Source organism: Macrosteles quadrilineatus, unplaced genomic scaffold (genome assembly GCF_028750875.1).
Source record: "Macrosteles quadrilineatus isolate MER2022 unplaced genomic scaffold, UCM_ALF_1.0 Scaffold_6__1_contigs__length_79288215, whole genome shotgun sequence".
In the NCBI taxonomy this organism is placed as follows: domain Eukaryota; kingdom Metazoa; phylum Arthropoda; class Insecta; order Hemiptera; family Cicadellidae; genus Macrosteles; species Macrosteles quadrilineatus.
The window spans coordinates 41,080,325-41,094,383 of NW_026542599.1; the positions used below are offsets into that span (position 1 = coordinate 41,080,325).

General features: G+C 35.2%; 1 protein-coding gene across 1 annotated transcript; it reads right to left on the bottom strand.

Annotated features, from left to right (window-relative positions):
* Positions 1-1,903: 1,903 nt before the first annotated feature.
* On the bottom strand, positions 1,904-12,680 carry LOC128996342 (peptidyl-prolyl cis-trans isomerase B-like). Its single transcript, XM_054421610.1, has 4 exons — positions 12,493-12,680; positions 7,698-7,905; positions 4,911-5,095; positions 1,904-2,182 (listed from the first exon to the last, which is right to left on the bottom strand). Exons 1-4 carry the CDS (start codon positions 12,586-12,588, stop codon positions 2,048-2,050), a joined length of 624 nt encoding a protein of 207 aa, XP_054277585.1. The 5' UTR covers positions 12,589-12,680; the 3' UTR covers positions 1,904-2,047.
* Between the last annotated feature and the right edge of the window lie 1,379 nt (positions 12,681-14,059).

Genomic DNA, 14,059 nt, shown 5'->3' on the forward strand with positions numbered 1-14,059 from the left:
TATAAAAACCATATCGTATTGTTGACAGTAGATAATGCGAGACTACAATAATTTGGAGATGTTATAGTCCTCGCCACCCAAAGTTGAGGCAGCCCAAGGCCGCACGGCGTATATCTAGTGCGGCCTTTGGCTCCCTCAACTTAGGGTGGCGAGGACTATAGAGGAGAGAATCCCTAGAAAAATTTATTAGATAGGAATTGCAGAGATAGTTACAAGGCAGTCAGAGAGAATACGTAGAAGGTGGTTTCATAAAGTAAAGAAGATACAATGGTTGAGTAAGAAAAACTGTAGAGTGATAAGAGAAGATGAAGAGACCTGGTTGACTTTCCGACCCTTGAATGACCAGAACGGAAGCAAATACGGACAAGTAAAAACAATATAAAAATACAATTGATCTTTGTTTTTCATTAGGTGATAAAAATGTATTTTGCACCTGAATAAAGCTATATTTATACCTCTAATAAAATACCACGAGTGACTGAATGAATCATCAAGTTATAAAAAGCATTCGTTCCCCGTAGTCGAAGACAAAACAGGTCAACTATTAAATCTATTAATTCAGATTGGGTGTTAGTGGTGCAGAAAATCAACACACATCACACTCTTGTGTATCTTAAAAGCTATTGTTCAAAATCTAGGGATTAGGAAAACCGAAGATAATAAAACTCCCTTAAAATTAAGAGAATTGTTCACGTGGGAGTAAGAGTTACTAAACTGTATAATATGGAGAGGACACAGCTAACTCGCCTGATGAAAGGTTGCAGACGAGTCAAAGAACACATAAAATCACACACATAATATACTTAATATTTCGCCTCTTTCAGAGGCTTCTTCAGAAGTAGGCCTAGATGGTAGTTTGGTTGTTTTGTAACTACCATCTAGGCCTACTTCTGAAGAAGCCTCTGAAAGAGGCGAAATATTAAGTATATTATGTGTGTGATTTTATGTGTTCTTTGACTCGTCTGCAACCTTTCATCAGGTGAGTTAGCTGTGTCCTCTCCATCCTATATTTATTTATTTAATCCAAGCTAAATGCTTTTTCCTAAAAACATAAACTGTATAATAATGATAAATACAAAGTCAAACTCTCAAAAAATGATGATAAGAAGTAATTTTAAATGTATTTTAAAAAGGTAACAAGTTAATTATGAAACAAAATAATCCTCAGGACTAACTGCTGTCCATATAAATCAGGGAGATTAAAATGCTTCTTTCTTGAAGCAAACATGAGAACACATTGTCTTTTCAAACAATTAACTTCTAAAGACTGTGGGGAGTTTTATTTTTTATTTTTTTTAATTCAGTTGGGTTTGTTGGAAATATAAACACCATTTAAATTTTTAATTGTGGTTTTATGAAGCCTCTCAAAGATTAAATTTTGATACTTGATCTTTTGGATTCTGGAATATAATCTCATATTCTGTGTTACCTACCTTCAATGTTAACTCCTGATTTTGTTTCACTGGTAAACAGTTGTAAAAATTAACTATATAAAAGTTTTATAATTTATTAAAATAGGCAAGTATAGTAAGCAATTTATTTTCCAAGTAAGTTTTACATTGTGTTTTATAAGAATTGTCCAACTGTAGATTTTAGATTTGGAACTCAAATTTTAGGATTTGAGACTCGTGGATTTGAAAATGACTAACTTGTATATTACACTGTAGCTGTAGCATTCTTGATTAGGGGTAAATATACATGAAAATAATTAAATTCAATTGGCCATTGTAAGGATCAATAGATGTCACTGGTGTTTAAACTTCTCCTTACGATTACTGGCAAAAATAACTACAACCCAACTAATCCCACAGTTGCATTTTTCAAAACAAACATTTTCAGATTTCCTGTGACTCCTAACTTCCACATAAACATTTCTCTCAACCACCTTTACAAAAACACAGAATACACCAACTTATAAAATTTTATTACTGTTGAGCAAAAAATACAAAATTACAAGCTACAATCACAATATGTTTGTTCGGACTTGTTACATGTTGCCCTACACCTAAGTTTAGTTTGTTCGTGTTTGTTCAATGTTTTAAATGCATTACTCTTCTGCGTCTGTCTTCTCGACAGCGAAGGGTTCGGCGACTTCTTCCACACCGGCGTCTACGATCACAACGTCCTTCAGCGGCCTGTCTCTGCTGTCTGTTGCTGAGCTTTCCACTTTACGGATGGTTTTCTGAAAGTTTCACAAACTGTTACATTCATGTACCAGACTGGGAATCAAGCCACAAGGAAATTATGGTTGAAAAAGGTGAATTAAAATACAAGTAACAAATTTAAAAGCGGCAGAGAACAATGAAAGTTCTTGATATTCTTATCATCATCAGTGGATGGGAATACAGAAGGAAGGTTACTTTGAAATTTGAAACCATTATTCACCTTTAAGAGATTATAAATCAGATTGAGCAACAACTTGAATCACAATAATATTTTTTATTTTATTATTTTTAGCCTGAAAAATGTCATTTCATATCTTGTGCTACTGACTGAGCCACAAACTAATATATTTGCAACATTAGACAGGCCTAAAGCTAAAGAGTAGGTACTTTTGTTCTCCGTTATGATAGTTTTAGCCAATACAAATGGTACATTCTTGGGTTATTAAATAGTTTGAGTTTTACATTAGACCATTTTTAAAGGCATGGTTAGTTCCAAAGATGACATTAAAAGATTGTTTGTAAAAAAAAACAAATGGTAAAAAATGTTTAACTTTATTATAAAAGAACGTACATTTAGATTTCTCTACGTTCATGAAATTAAAACAATATATACATGTATCCATTTTATTAATAATAAGTGCGAGATTTCCAATATCAAGTAACTTAAGTAGGCCTATTGTTTGACCTCTTGTTGGCAAAAGAAGTTTGTAACTTCCCACAATTTAAAAATCAAAGGAAATTCAATATTAGTCATTTCATTTCAGAAACTTCACAGTAAAGATATGGTTATCAGCTTTTGGCACACAACACAAACTTTAATACCATTAAAATTAACAACCTATTGTTTAGCATTTATGTTGCACGATAAGTCAGGGAAATACGATTTACTACTTTAGTATTCTTGCTAATTTATCATATACAAAACATCTGGGTATTACAAACATCCCATGGAAAAACAACCTACCTTTCATTTAAGTTGAAGCCAGTATTTTAGTAAGCTAAAGAAGAATTTATTTGATTTGAGCCTTCACAGAGTATTAAACAGTTTTTTTTTCGGATTAATTAACCAACTATGCTTTGAGAGACAACTAGCACAAATTGTAAAATAATCCAGGCACAGCTATCCTAGATTATTTCTATTTTTATATGAAATGCTGGCTAAAATATCAGCTGATCTCAGTCAGTAGTAAACCTTTTATTATTTTTCCTCATACTGCAGAAAAAACAGCCGTTTTATATAGCCTACATGCGTTTGCAATGCAGGTCTAAAGTAGCATTTTTACTCTCTAGGGTGTAAAAAGCCTTTTTAGTCCCCAGGGAGTAAAAATTAGCTGTTGTAAACAGTTGTAAATTTCGACTAAGGTAACAATTGCATTGATCAAAATTATTTATCAACTGATTTATTAGGTAAGGTTTTAGCTTATTGTTGCATTCTTGTTACGGTAATAGTTTCACATATCGATGGTAAAATGTAGAGCAACACAATCGTAATGGACGAAATGATTGAATCACTTACATTGAAGCTGTTTATTTACATAAGCAGAATTTTAAAACAAGCTAGAAGTCGTTTTGAGAGGTTAAAATACCTTTAATCCATCAGTGTGATCAACATCACCGATGAGCGGCTCCTTTAGAGGTTATCTTTAGGAAATCATTTTCGTTGAAGCGTAGCTTAGTTTTTAAATTAATGATGCAATATGACAAAAAATATAGCATAGTTAATCACACAGGCAAAAAGTGTCTTTTAAACCCTCGCTCATTTTCCAAACTTGGCTTCGCCTCGATTGTAAAACTTGAGCTCGGGTTGAAAAGTCACTTTAGGCCCTAGTGAACCACACACTCTGGTGTATAATCATTGGTATTATGTCGTTTAGCAAATTTCCCATCCTACAGGAAATAAGCTAGTTTTAATTCAACATGATACATGCCATGCAATACCTATATTTTCGCATAGAGATTAAGATAACTATTATTGTTATTAAATAATAAAAACAAAATTGTGGTAGGAAGGTAAGCCTACTTTCAAGTTTAAATCTGTCAATTAAAATTGTCTAAAGGCATCATTTGAGCCTGTAGCATTCAAAGGAGTTTTTTTACAGAAGATTCCTTAATTATCTTCTTTTAGTCTTCTAGTAAAAACTGTGATACCTGGGAACTATTTATTTCTAAGAGTAATATCTTTAACAAGTCATAGACCTATGGCATTCCATTCCTACATTAAAGTTGTAGCCAGTTTAATGATTACAATGGCAGTTGAATACGCCAACTTGTTTTAACCAAGTAAGCTGTAGATCATCTATTATGTCACTCAAATTATCCCAGAAACAAAAACTAAGGAAAACAATCAAGTTTTAGACTATAGCACTCAGTGAGTAGCTCAATTGATTGTATTCTTTTTTAGTAATAGGCTACAGCTGGTCCATATGTGGAATATCTAAACTTCAGTATCCAAAAGTCAATAGTGTTAATTCAATTCAGTTGTCCAAGACAGTGACACACACACTATTGTGCGTAGTTTAAGGTAAATATGACTGAAGAATAAATGTAGAATCGAGTATATGATCTAAGTATATTTTGTTACTGACTAAGAACAACTGATTTTTATCAAACAAAAAAAATTAAAAGGTCAATTATCAAAGACAGCTGGGAAATCTATTATTATCTCAATGTAATGGCGATACGGAGGACACTTCAACCAGATATAGCCTCAATTACATTTCCAAAACTGTTAACTTGTAAACATACCATTCCAGAGAGGACTTTGCCAAACACAACGTGTCTGTTGTCCAGCCACGGTGTCTTCTTGGTAGTGATGAAGAACTGAGAACCGTTGGTGTCTTTGCCTGCATTGGCCATGGACAGCCAGCCAGCGCCGTGATGTTGGATCTTGAAGTTCTCATCGGCAAACCTCTCTCCGTAGATGCTTACTCCTGCAAAAACATTTCCATTTTCAAACTGTTATCTTCAAAGTTCCTAATAATTGGGTGTGATAATTATTGGGTTATCATCTTCAAATTTGGTGTGAGAGGAACCGGTTTAAAGCTATCAAGTTTCTTTATTACAAAACGCCACTGGTGTACACAAAAAAATCAAGTGTATGTCTGCGTGTCTTTGACACATTTATCAAACTGTCCTAGACTAAGAAGCTTTAGGAGATTAGTCTATGTATCCGAGAAGTTTTTCTTCTAACAGTATTCCTAAGCTTCCATATGCATAGCAAAGGCTATCTCCGAAAGATAAGAGTCAATTTTCACTTGAATATACCATTTGCACTTCTTCTTCAGGAATTGGAGAATTAATTGCACATTTGATTTTGTGCAATTTTGGTAATTTTGAACGGTTGTTGATTTTTATCAGGCTGCACAGATAGTTACTTCTGTGCGTCCGATAATGCGGTTCTAAATGGGTGGTATTTTTAATGTGTTAGTGTTACCATGAAAATAGCCACCACCATGAATTTTTCATGTAGATAGATCTACCATGATTTAGTATTTAATGCTGAGTCTTTATCCTAATCATGTTTGATTTAGGGATTACCAACATAAACATTAAACAAATTGAGTAGTGTTAGAAAGCTTTTTTTTTATTCCCTGAATTACAATGTGTTAAATCTTTACAGTGTGTACCTCAGTGTTCTTTTAAGAACAAGAGATAGTAAATTTCACCATATACAGAAAAATTATCATTCTATTTTGATTCATGAGCAAAAACTTATCATATCAGGTGATAACTTTAGTTATCACTATCCAGATGACCTTCACCAAAATAGAAATCAATAATGATTTAAAACTGTAACTTGTTTCAAGTTTCAAGTATGTAACTTACATTAAATATCACGAAAGCATGTTTTAACATGAGTAAAATTTTGTGATAGCATACTTAAGTAGTCATACCAATTGAGTTTTATATTTTAAACGTTAACATTTTGGATGTAGGTTTTACAGTTATAATTTTAATATTTTTCTTTAAATTTAATGCAAAAACAGAATGAAAGTAGCACAGCAAAAATTGAACAGTATTTAAATTTCCACAAACTATTGCAAACTAGCAGCTGATGTGTTTGAACATCTGTTTAATTTATCAGCTGATGCTTCTAGGAACATCTGTTGTACTAATCAAATGTTGTGGTGATAAGAAAGGGGAATGAACTATAATTTTCAATCCTGGAATGATGTGGCACACTGTTTTATCCTATCAAAAATAACCTGTTTTGTCTACAAAAATACAGTTCTTTTAATATATAAATAGCCTAGTTTGAAAATGGAGGAAAAATTATAGTCACCAGATCGGGAATGTTTTAGAATGGACACAAGGATTTATTTAAACTGTTTTCTCACTACCTAATTATTCAATATTTTTTTTTAATTTTGCACCCTGTCTGAGGAAAAAGGTTATAATTTTCAATCACAGTGTCAACACACCCAATTAGGTTATTAGAAAGAAAAGAGCAGTTGCAGCTGGTCTATAAGGACTCTGTGACGGAGTCCTTCCATTTTCAAGACAACGGTAAAAATAATAATAAATAACTTAAATATGATTTTATTCCTGCATTTGAATGTAGGCCTACATAAATGTAAGCAGGGTCAATGTTTTTAGGATGGGTGATGATGGACGCAATATATTTTTGCAACAGGTACTACGTGGGTACTCAGGTGAAATGAGTCCAAACTGCATGGCAAATTTTGACCAATCACAGTGCTGCGTAAGGCTCTAATGCAATAGAGATATTGGGCGTTTGGGACTCTGTCCAAACAGTAGTTCTAACTATTGCAACAACGAGCGCTGCGATCTGTTGACTGTCATGCATCTATTGATTCATAGAGGTTCATCATGCTGCTGGTACTTGAGGTTAATATACTAAATTGTTTCTGTAGAAGTATTGTTCAGAGATGCTAATGCATTCTGTTCAAAATATTTCTGCAAAATATGCGTACGTAATGAGGACAATTAATTATGAATTAAGAGACAATGAAGACAATAATTATGAATAAAACTGTTTTTTAAAAATGGCCCAAACCAACGTTTATGTAATCAATTTGTTTTTTTTTTACTTTTAACTAAGACCCTTCCCTGGTAGCCTTCCAAAAAAAATTGTATGCGTCCTCCTACTACTTTTACCCACCAGCCGCCAGTGGCAGGAAGGCTAAATATTTTTTTTTTCCTTCAAAGATACATTTTAATACATTTGACTATTGATAAATTAGACATTCCATTCCTGTGTTGAAGTTGTTAAGTCAAACTGGTCTTAATTGAATTGAGCCGCAACAATGTGCCGATATAATTTTCCGACTTCTTACGAATACGCCAACTTTTAACCAAGCCAAACTGATAGGACTACTTATCGTAAGCTATAGAAAAATTTATGTGATATTCAATTATCACAATAACAAATTTAAGGGATAAAACCAAATTGACTGAAGCACACACTGCCTCATTCAGTGTTCTTTTTAAATGAAAAAATAGGCAACAGCTTGCCCATATAGGTGAGATAATTTTTAAAAACACAAATGAAATGAAAGAAGAAAGATATACCTCCTGTTCCATCTCCCTTGGTGAAATCTCCGCCCTGGATCATGAAGTCCTTGATCACTCTGTGGAACTTGCTGTTCTTGTAGCCCTCGGGAGCCGTTCTCTTGGACAACTCCACAAAGTTTTTAACTGTATTAGGAACTGTTTTGCCAAAAAGCCCGATAACAACTCTTTCCGGTGGGTTGTCACCATTGGCAATGTCAAACCATACCTGAAAAGGAAAACTGATTTAAATGTTTTTCAATACTTTGGAGGTTTTTTTTAACTATAACCAGTTTTTAGTTAAAATCACTTGAATCACTTAATTAAGCTCTGTCCACTGTTAAATGCAAGAACCTTTATGTATCTTCCTCTAGGTAAACTTGCATGTACACATGGGTGTGTGTAGTTCTGTAAATAATCTGTAACCTCAAAATACAATCACAAGTTGGTTGTCAGTGGAAAAAGAACACAGTGATGGCCTAACAAAAAGAAGATTAAAAGGATTGAAGTATAACTAAATTTAGCTTGAATTGGATTACAGAAATATTATAATTGTTCCAAATAATCTAATAGAAAAATTCTGTGGCTCAACCACCAAAAATCAAATAGCTTAATGAATGGTGTACCACACTCTGGCAATTCCAGCTTTTATCACACAAATAATGTATAACTAAAACACCCTATTTTTATTTAAACTACAACTCTCTAACCCTATACAAAGCTACCAACAGGGCTAAACCTAAATATAGAATTGTCAGAACGGCTCTGTCATCCTCTAGACGCCCACTGACCAGGTGACCTAACCCAATGGTCTTATTGACCCTTTGAACTCCAACATGTGACATATTGAACAAAAGACCAACCCAACCAATCTTCCACTGTGAGTCGCCTATGATCGTTGTCACCAGACTGACTGAGAGCTCTGAAATTTGCTGCAATAAAGGAGTTAAGTTTGGAACCAGTGTTGTAAATGCAGCCATCTCTTAGTCAATAAATGATAAAGAAATGAACTCAATGTCTGGGTAGCCAAGTGGGTGGTTTGATTCCAAGTGAGATCGTTAACAGTCCAAGATGCCAGATACCATTCCGGTTTGTCATTAAGCTATGAATTAATAATGCTATAGCAAAAAGGTCGACGTTTGGTAGTAAGAAGAACAGGGTTTGGACTGATCTATTTCAAAATGTGAAAAATGCCATTGGCCGTAGAATAAAAAAAATACACACAAAGAGACAGCACAGTAGATTAAGGGTTAAAATTCTATCGTGGTCAAGTCTGGTACGTGTGAGTGATGAGTTCACCGTCTATGGCAGACGTTGGTGGAAGAGGCCCACTTATAATAAACGATTAATAGCTTGGGTAGAAATTGACAGGATGGGTGAATTCCTTTTGTGCGATGTTGGTCCAGGCATAACTTTGTTTCATGCCTTTTTGTTCCATTTACTGAAGTGTTCACGAAAAAGTTGATTTAAATCAATTGTGTTTTTATGTTTATCGGAGGAAAGAAATAACCTGGCAAATACATTTTATAATATGCTATTGAATGATCCAGAGTCAAAAGGTTAACCTGATTACTATAATGTTGCAAACTCCCTTAATGTTTAAACACGCAAATTTCCAAAATGTTTCCTACATTGCAAGGTCATCGACCTAGCTCAATTAGCCTACCCTCCATCCGACCCCAACCTTTATGAGTAGGCCTAAGTTATCAACAAGTCATGATGAATCAACAAAAGGCAAGTTGAAGAGTCTTTCACCGCTCCTAGAATCGTGCTCTTCAGCTTTCATTACTTGCCCCATCATTCACTTGAAGACGCCTCAAGGCTGATTCAGACAGTAGTAAACATTTTCAGGCAATTCACGACAAAATATTAGACATTTTTCCCTAATAGCAGTTGATAGTTAGTAGTATCATTTTAGAAGCAAAATATTTGTCAATGGAAAAATGTTAGCTGATCTCCTCCACTGCCTTCCATGTGCAAGAGCCAGATACCTAGTCTGGTTTTAATTCGTAAATTTTGGCATCGTATGACTCTTAAATTGATTTGACCTTTTTGCGGAGTGGAATTGTCTTTGAGGTAACTTAGAGGGAACCTTAGAAACTTTGTCTAGAAAATTCTAAAGAAGAGCTTACACAATTAAAGTCAAATGTGCTTGGAATTCCATCCAATTTTAACTTCAATAAAAAAAGGTTTCCATTATTATGTCAGTTGTTTATAAAAAATCTGTAGCCTAAGTTAATGACTTAAGTTTTATGTTTATTTTTTTATCTGACAGATAAATATTTAGAAATTAAAATTGAACCTTTGCAACTGTCAGGTACAAAAGGCAACGGGTATTGAGTTGAACAGGAAATAAAGCTGACCAACGAGTTTGAATAAAAGGATCTTTCCATTTTGTAGTTTAGTAACATAGAAGTAGGTCTATTCGTTATGCCCAAAAAAGTTTAATGATCAGTTAAATAAGAAACAACAGCCAAATTCAAAGTGGTAACTTAATGTTGGTATAGTTTATCGGGTTTCTCATTGTTATGAGTGATATACTTGATATCATAGACTGTTCTGATATGAAGGAAACAATGAACTTCACAGACCCTACAGCTCTAATTAAGTTAATTTAAACAGCAGACAATACAACTTTTAAGAAGGCTAACTTTAAGCTGTGTTCTGTCACACAGCGTATTTTATTGCTGTGTTGTAGGGATACGAAACCACTCACTTGAAGCATTTTAGCTTGATAAAGGTGTTTATTTCCCAAACTTGTATGACACATAAAAGAAGGAAATGCACGCATAGGCCTAAAAGTAGTACTTATACCGGAGGCGGCTATACACGGTCAGTTTAACTCGGCAATTTATCTAAGCTCACTGAGTATCAAACTGTGCACTAAGTTAATCTGAATTGATACTGGGATAAACTTACCAAAGCTTTTCTCTCAGTTTTCTTAGTTTATAATTGTGTGTAATTTACAATGAGTGCATTGTCTTAAATGAGCCATCGAAAAGATGGATAGAATTAAAAAAAAATGCAGTAAGTTAGGCCCCCTAATTAGCGTTACTTAAGCTATAACTACCTAGGCCTAATAGTTTACCTTCTTATAGGTAGTTACTAACTTAGAGGTTAAAAGGTTACATTACCAGTGCTTGTTTTAACCACAATGTCTAGAATTGCACAAAGCTCAATCAATTTCAGTAACTTATGTTAACTAACTTACGTGATAATCTAAAACATAACGGTAAGTTAGGCCCTTCACAGTTTAAAAACAAATTTAATGTTTCAACTCTAGGAGATTTATTCAGTAAGTAGACATGCATTTTAGAGAACGCATCTGATTCTTCAAAAGGGTAACCAGTACCGGTACCGTGTCTTTTGGTACTGACACAAGTAAGTTAGTGTGCGCACATTACATTTAACCCTCCGAGTGTCCCTAGTTTTGGCCTTAATGTTTGCCTATTTTTTGCGCATTTGCAAGGTTTTATTAAAACGGATCTGAGAAGCTTAAAAACAATGTTAATTAGGCCTATACTGTTCTATATACCATTTTGTTTGGAAAATCATGGGCTTCAATATTATACATAAAACATAAGAAACATTTGTTTCAAAAAAATGTTATAGGTAAAAAAAATTATTTTGGAAAATAAAAAAAAATAAGTTTGCGCTCAATGAAATTGTATAAATTACTAAGTTACTTTTGATTTTTAACACTAAAACAATGATAAACGTAATAAAACACATCAGTCATCGGTGCGAGGTTAACCAAGCTGTTTACAAATACGCACGTCAGCTGTCTGCTACAATTATGATCGGCTCGAGAAAAAAAAGCGCTTAGAGACAGACCTCGGGAGAAAGCTTAGAATCTGCCAAATAAAACGATAGGTACCTAACTCGATCCAGTTCAATCCGATTTTGTCAGTCATAGAGCCTTCGCCGTAAACAGTGTTTGTGAGTCAAAAAATCGACACAAAACACTACACAAAGTGTGTTATGTGTCGAAAATAACACTCGGAGGGTTGAGTAGTCTAACACAGAAAACAACTAATTACTTACACGGAAATAACCCGGACCAGGAGTTCATTAAGTTTAAACAAATTAAGTCAAGGCAGGTCTATGGGCTGCGTACAAATGAACTAAGTTAACATAACTTAGTTTTATAAGTTAATGGGTAGGCTTCCACATCTGTTGGCACAAACAACCAAATGAAAATATCGATATTCAATAAGTTATATCGTTTGGTTAGTTAGGTAAGGTTAACCTAACCTAACGATAACTTAATCGAATAATCGATATTTTCATTCGGTCGTTTGTGCCAACAGATACAGAAGTCTACCCCAGTTAATTTCTAAGGCAAAACGTCAGGGAAGATACTAAACTACGCAGTTAAACTGAAAGTGTAAGTTATGAACCGCTTTCGGTTAAGTTACCCCTAACTTAAGACCTTACCTAATTCTTCTTAATTTTACCTTGTTTGTAACCATTGGCCTAGTCGACAACGCAGTGCTTTTAGAGTTTAAACAACCCATAACTTGATCTTTCAAAATTCCGGGTCAAAGGGTTTGGTAAACTAGAATTGTAGTGTAAACAAAGGCCTATCGAATAAAGGCCCACTCTTTAAACCAATTAAACTTAACTATAGGCCTAAAGCGTCCATCTTCAAATACCCTAGTAGGTTTTGGAACTATTAGACTACACTGATAATTTAGACGTATGTAGGGATATATAATATTACGAATTCAGAAAAATAATGTTTACAGTGTTTTCCCTATCATGCTAATAAAATTCTAAGTTAACCTATTAATTTATTGTTTATAACAATCCTTACCTTTACTGTGACTCTGGGGCCCTTCTTTGAGTTATCATCTGATGAGTAAACACCGACAAACAAACAAAAAAGGACGGAAAATAAAGATATGTTCATTTTAAATATTGAACAGTCCTGTAAAAAATTGGGGACTGTCACAACGGGGAACGGGCTTCTCGGCTGTTGTCAGTCGTGAAAGCGGAAATGAAATGGCAAGCAAGGAACTAAGTAGTGATGTGACGAGTTGAGTTGGCGAGTCGAGTTGACTCGAGTCAAGACCCGAGTCGAGTCAACTCGAGTCAACTCAATTCCAACTCGAGTTCTTTTACGAACTCGTACGGAGATTGCCGAAGCTACACGAACTCGTAACGTTACGAGTCCGACTCGCAAAAGCCGAGTCAAGAAACCGAACTCATACGGAGAAAGCCGAACCTTAACGAACTCGGGACGTAACGAGTTGACTCGAGTTTACTCGTACTCGCTTTCGGCCAATAGCGTCACAGCTTTACGAGTCGACTCGCATAGATTCAACGCTATTGGCGGAACGCGAGTTGAGTTGACTCGTATAACTGAAACCCTATTGGCCGGTACCGAGTCGGCCGACTCGCAAAACTAACGAACTCGTACGGAGAATGCCGAACTCACACGAACTCGGAACGTCTCGAGTCGAGTCGAGTCGACTCGTAAAACTGACACGCTATTGGCCGGTACCGAGTCGGCCGACTCGCAAAACTAACGAACTCGTACGGAGAATGCCGAACTCACACGAACTCGGAACTTCTCGAGTTGAGTCTGACTCGACTCGTAACTCGAGTTCACGGCAGTTGGCGAGTCGAGTCACTCGAGTCAGGAAAGTACTCGACTCGTCACATCACTAGAACTAAGGAAGGTGAAGGAACCTTGCTAAAGGCACAACAACAGAGAACAGACAAGAAGACAGAAAGCGACAAGCGTTCGCCCCACTCCGGTCCGGTTGGTGGTTGGTGCCATGCAATTGGTCCACGTTTTAAGAAATCAGTGTTACCAAACTGAACTCTTTTTATTCGTCAGTTTGAAAAATTACCCTTGCACGAACACGATTAATCTGACCTACCGTTACAGCACAAAGCAGTGAAATAGAACCATATAAGCTATTACTTTTTACAAGTTTGCATCAATTTAATTGTGTTACTCAAAACTGACTTTGTCATCAATTTTTTTTAGAACATTGGTCTAAATTATATAGCAACTGAATACTGATGTAGGAATGTAGCTGAGGGAAAGTATAATAACTTTGAAACACCGTTGCCTAATAATGCCTGGACCCACTCACTAAACTGATCCTGCATGTATCAAAATAATCCAGGCAACAAAGATATTGTAGCGTAGCGGGAAAAAATCATGATAAGCCAAATTTGGTACAGTTGTAGGGGAAGGGTCCCTCCCTAACATACATACAAAAAGTACCGACCGGTGGGAGTGGAGCTAAATGGGGCTGGGGCTCTAAAGGTCCCTTTTTTAGGTTTTTCATAAATAACTCGAAAACTATCAACTTTGTGTTAGTGTAGACACAGAAAACTTCTCTGTGGTGTAGACACTATACTAAATT

Bases quoted from the DNA above. Each gene is read 5' to 3' on its own strand.
- LOC128996342 (XM_054421610.1), bottom strand. From the start codon at position 12,588: ATGAACATATCTTTATTTTCCGTCCTTTTTTGTTTGTTTGTCGGTGTT. The intron at 5,096-7,697 runs GTATATCTTTCT...ATGTTTTTGCAG, and splicing joins CAAGGGAGATGGAACAGGAG to GAGTAAGCATCTACGGAGAG. The intron at 2,183-4,910 runs GTATGTTTACAA...TGAAACTTTCAG, and splicing joins GCAAAGTCCTCTCTGGAATG to AAAACCATCCGTAAAGTGGA.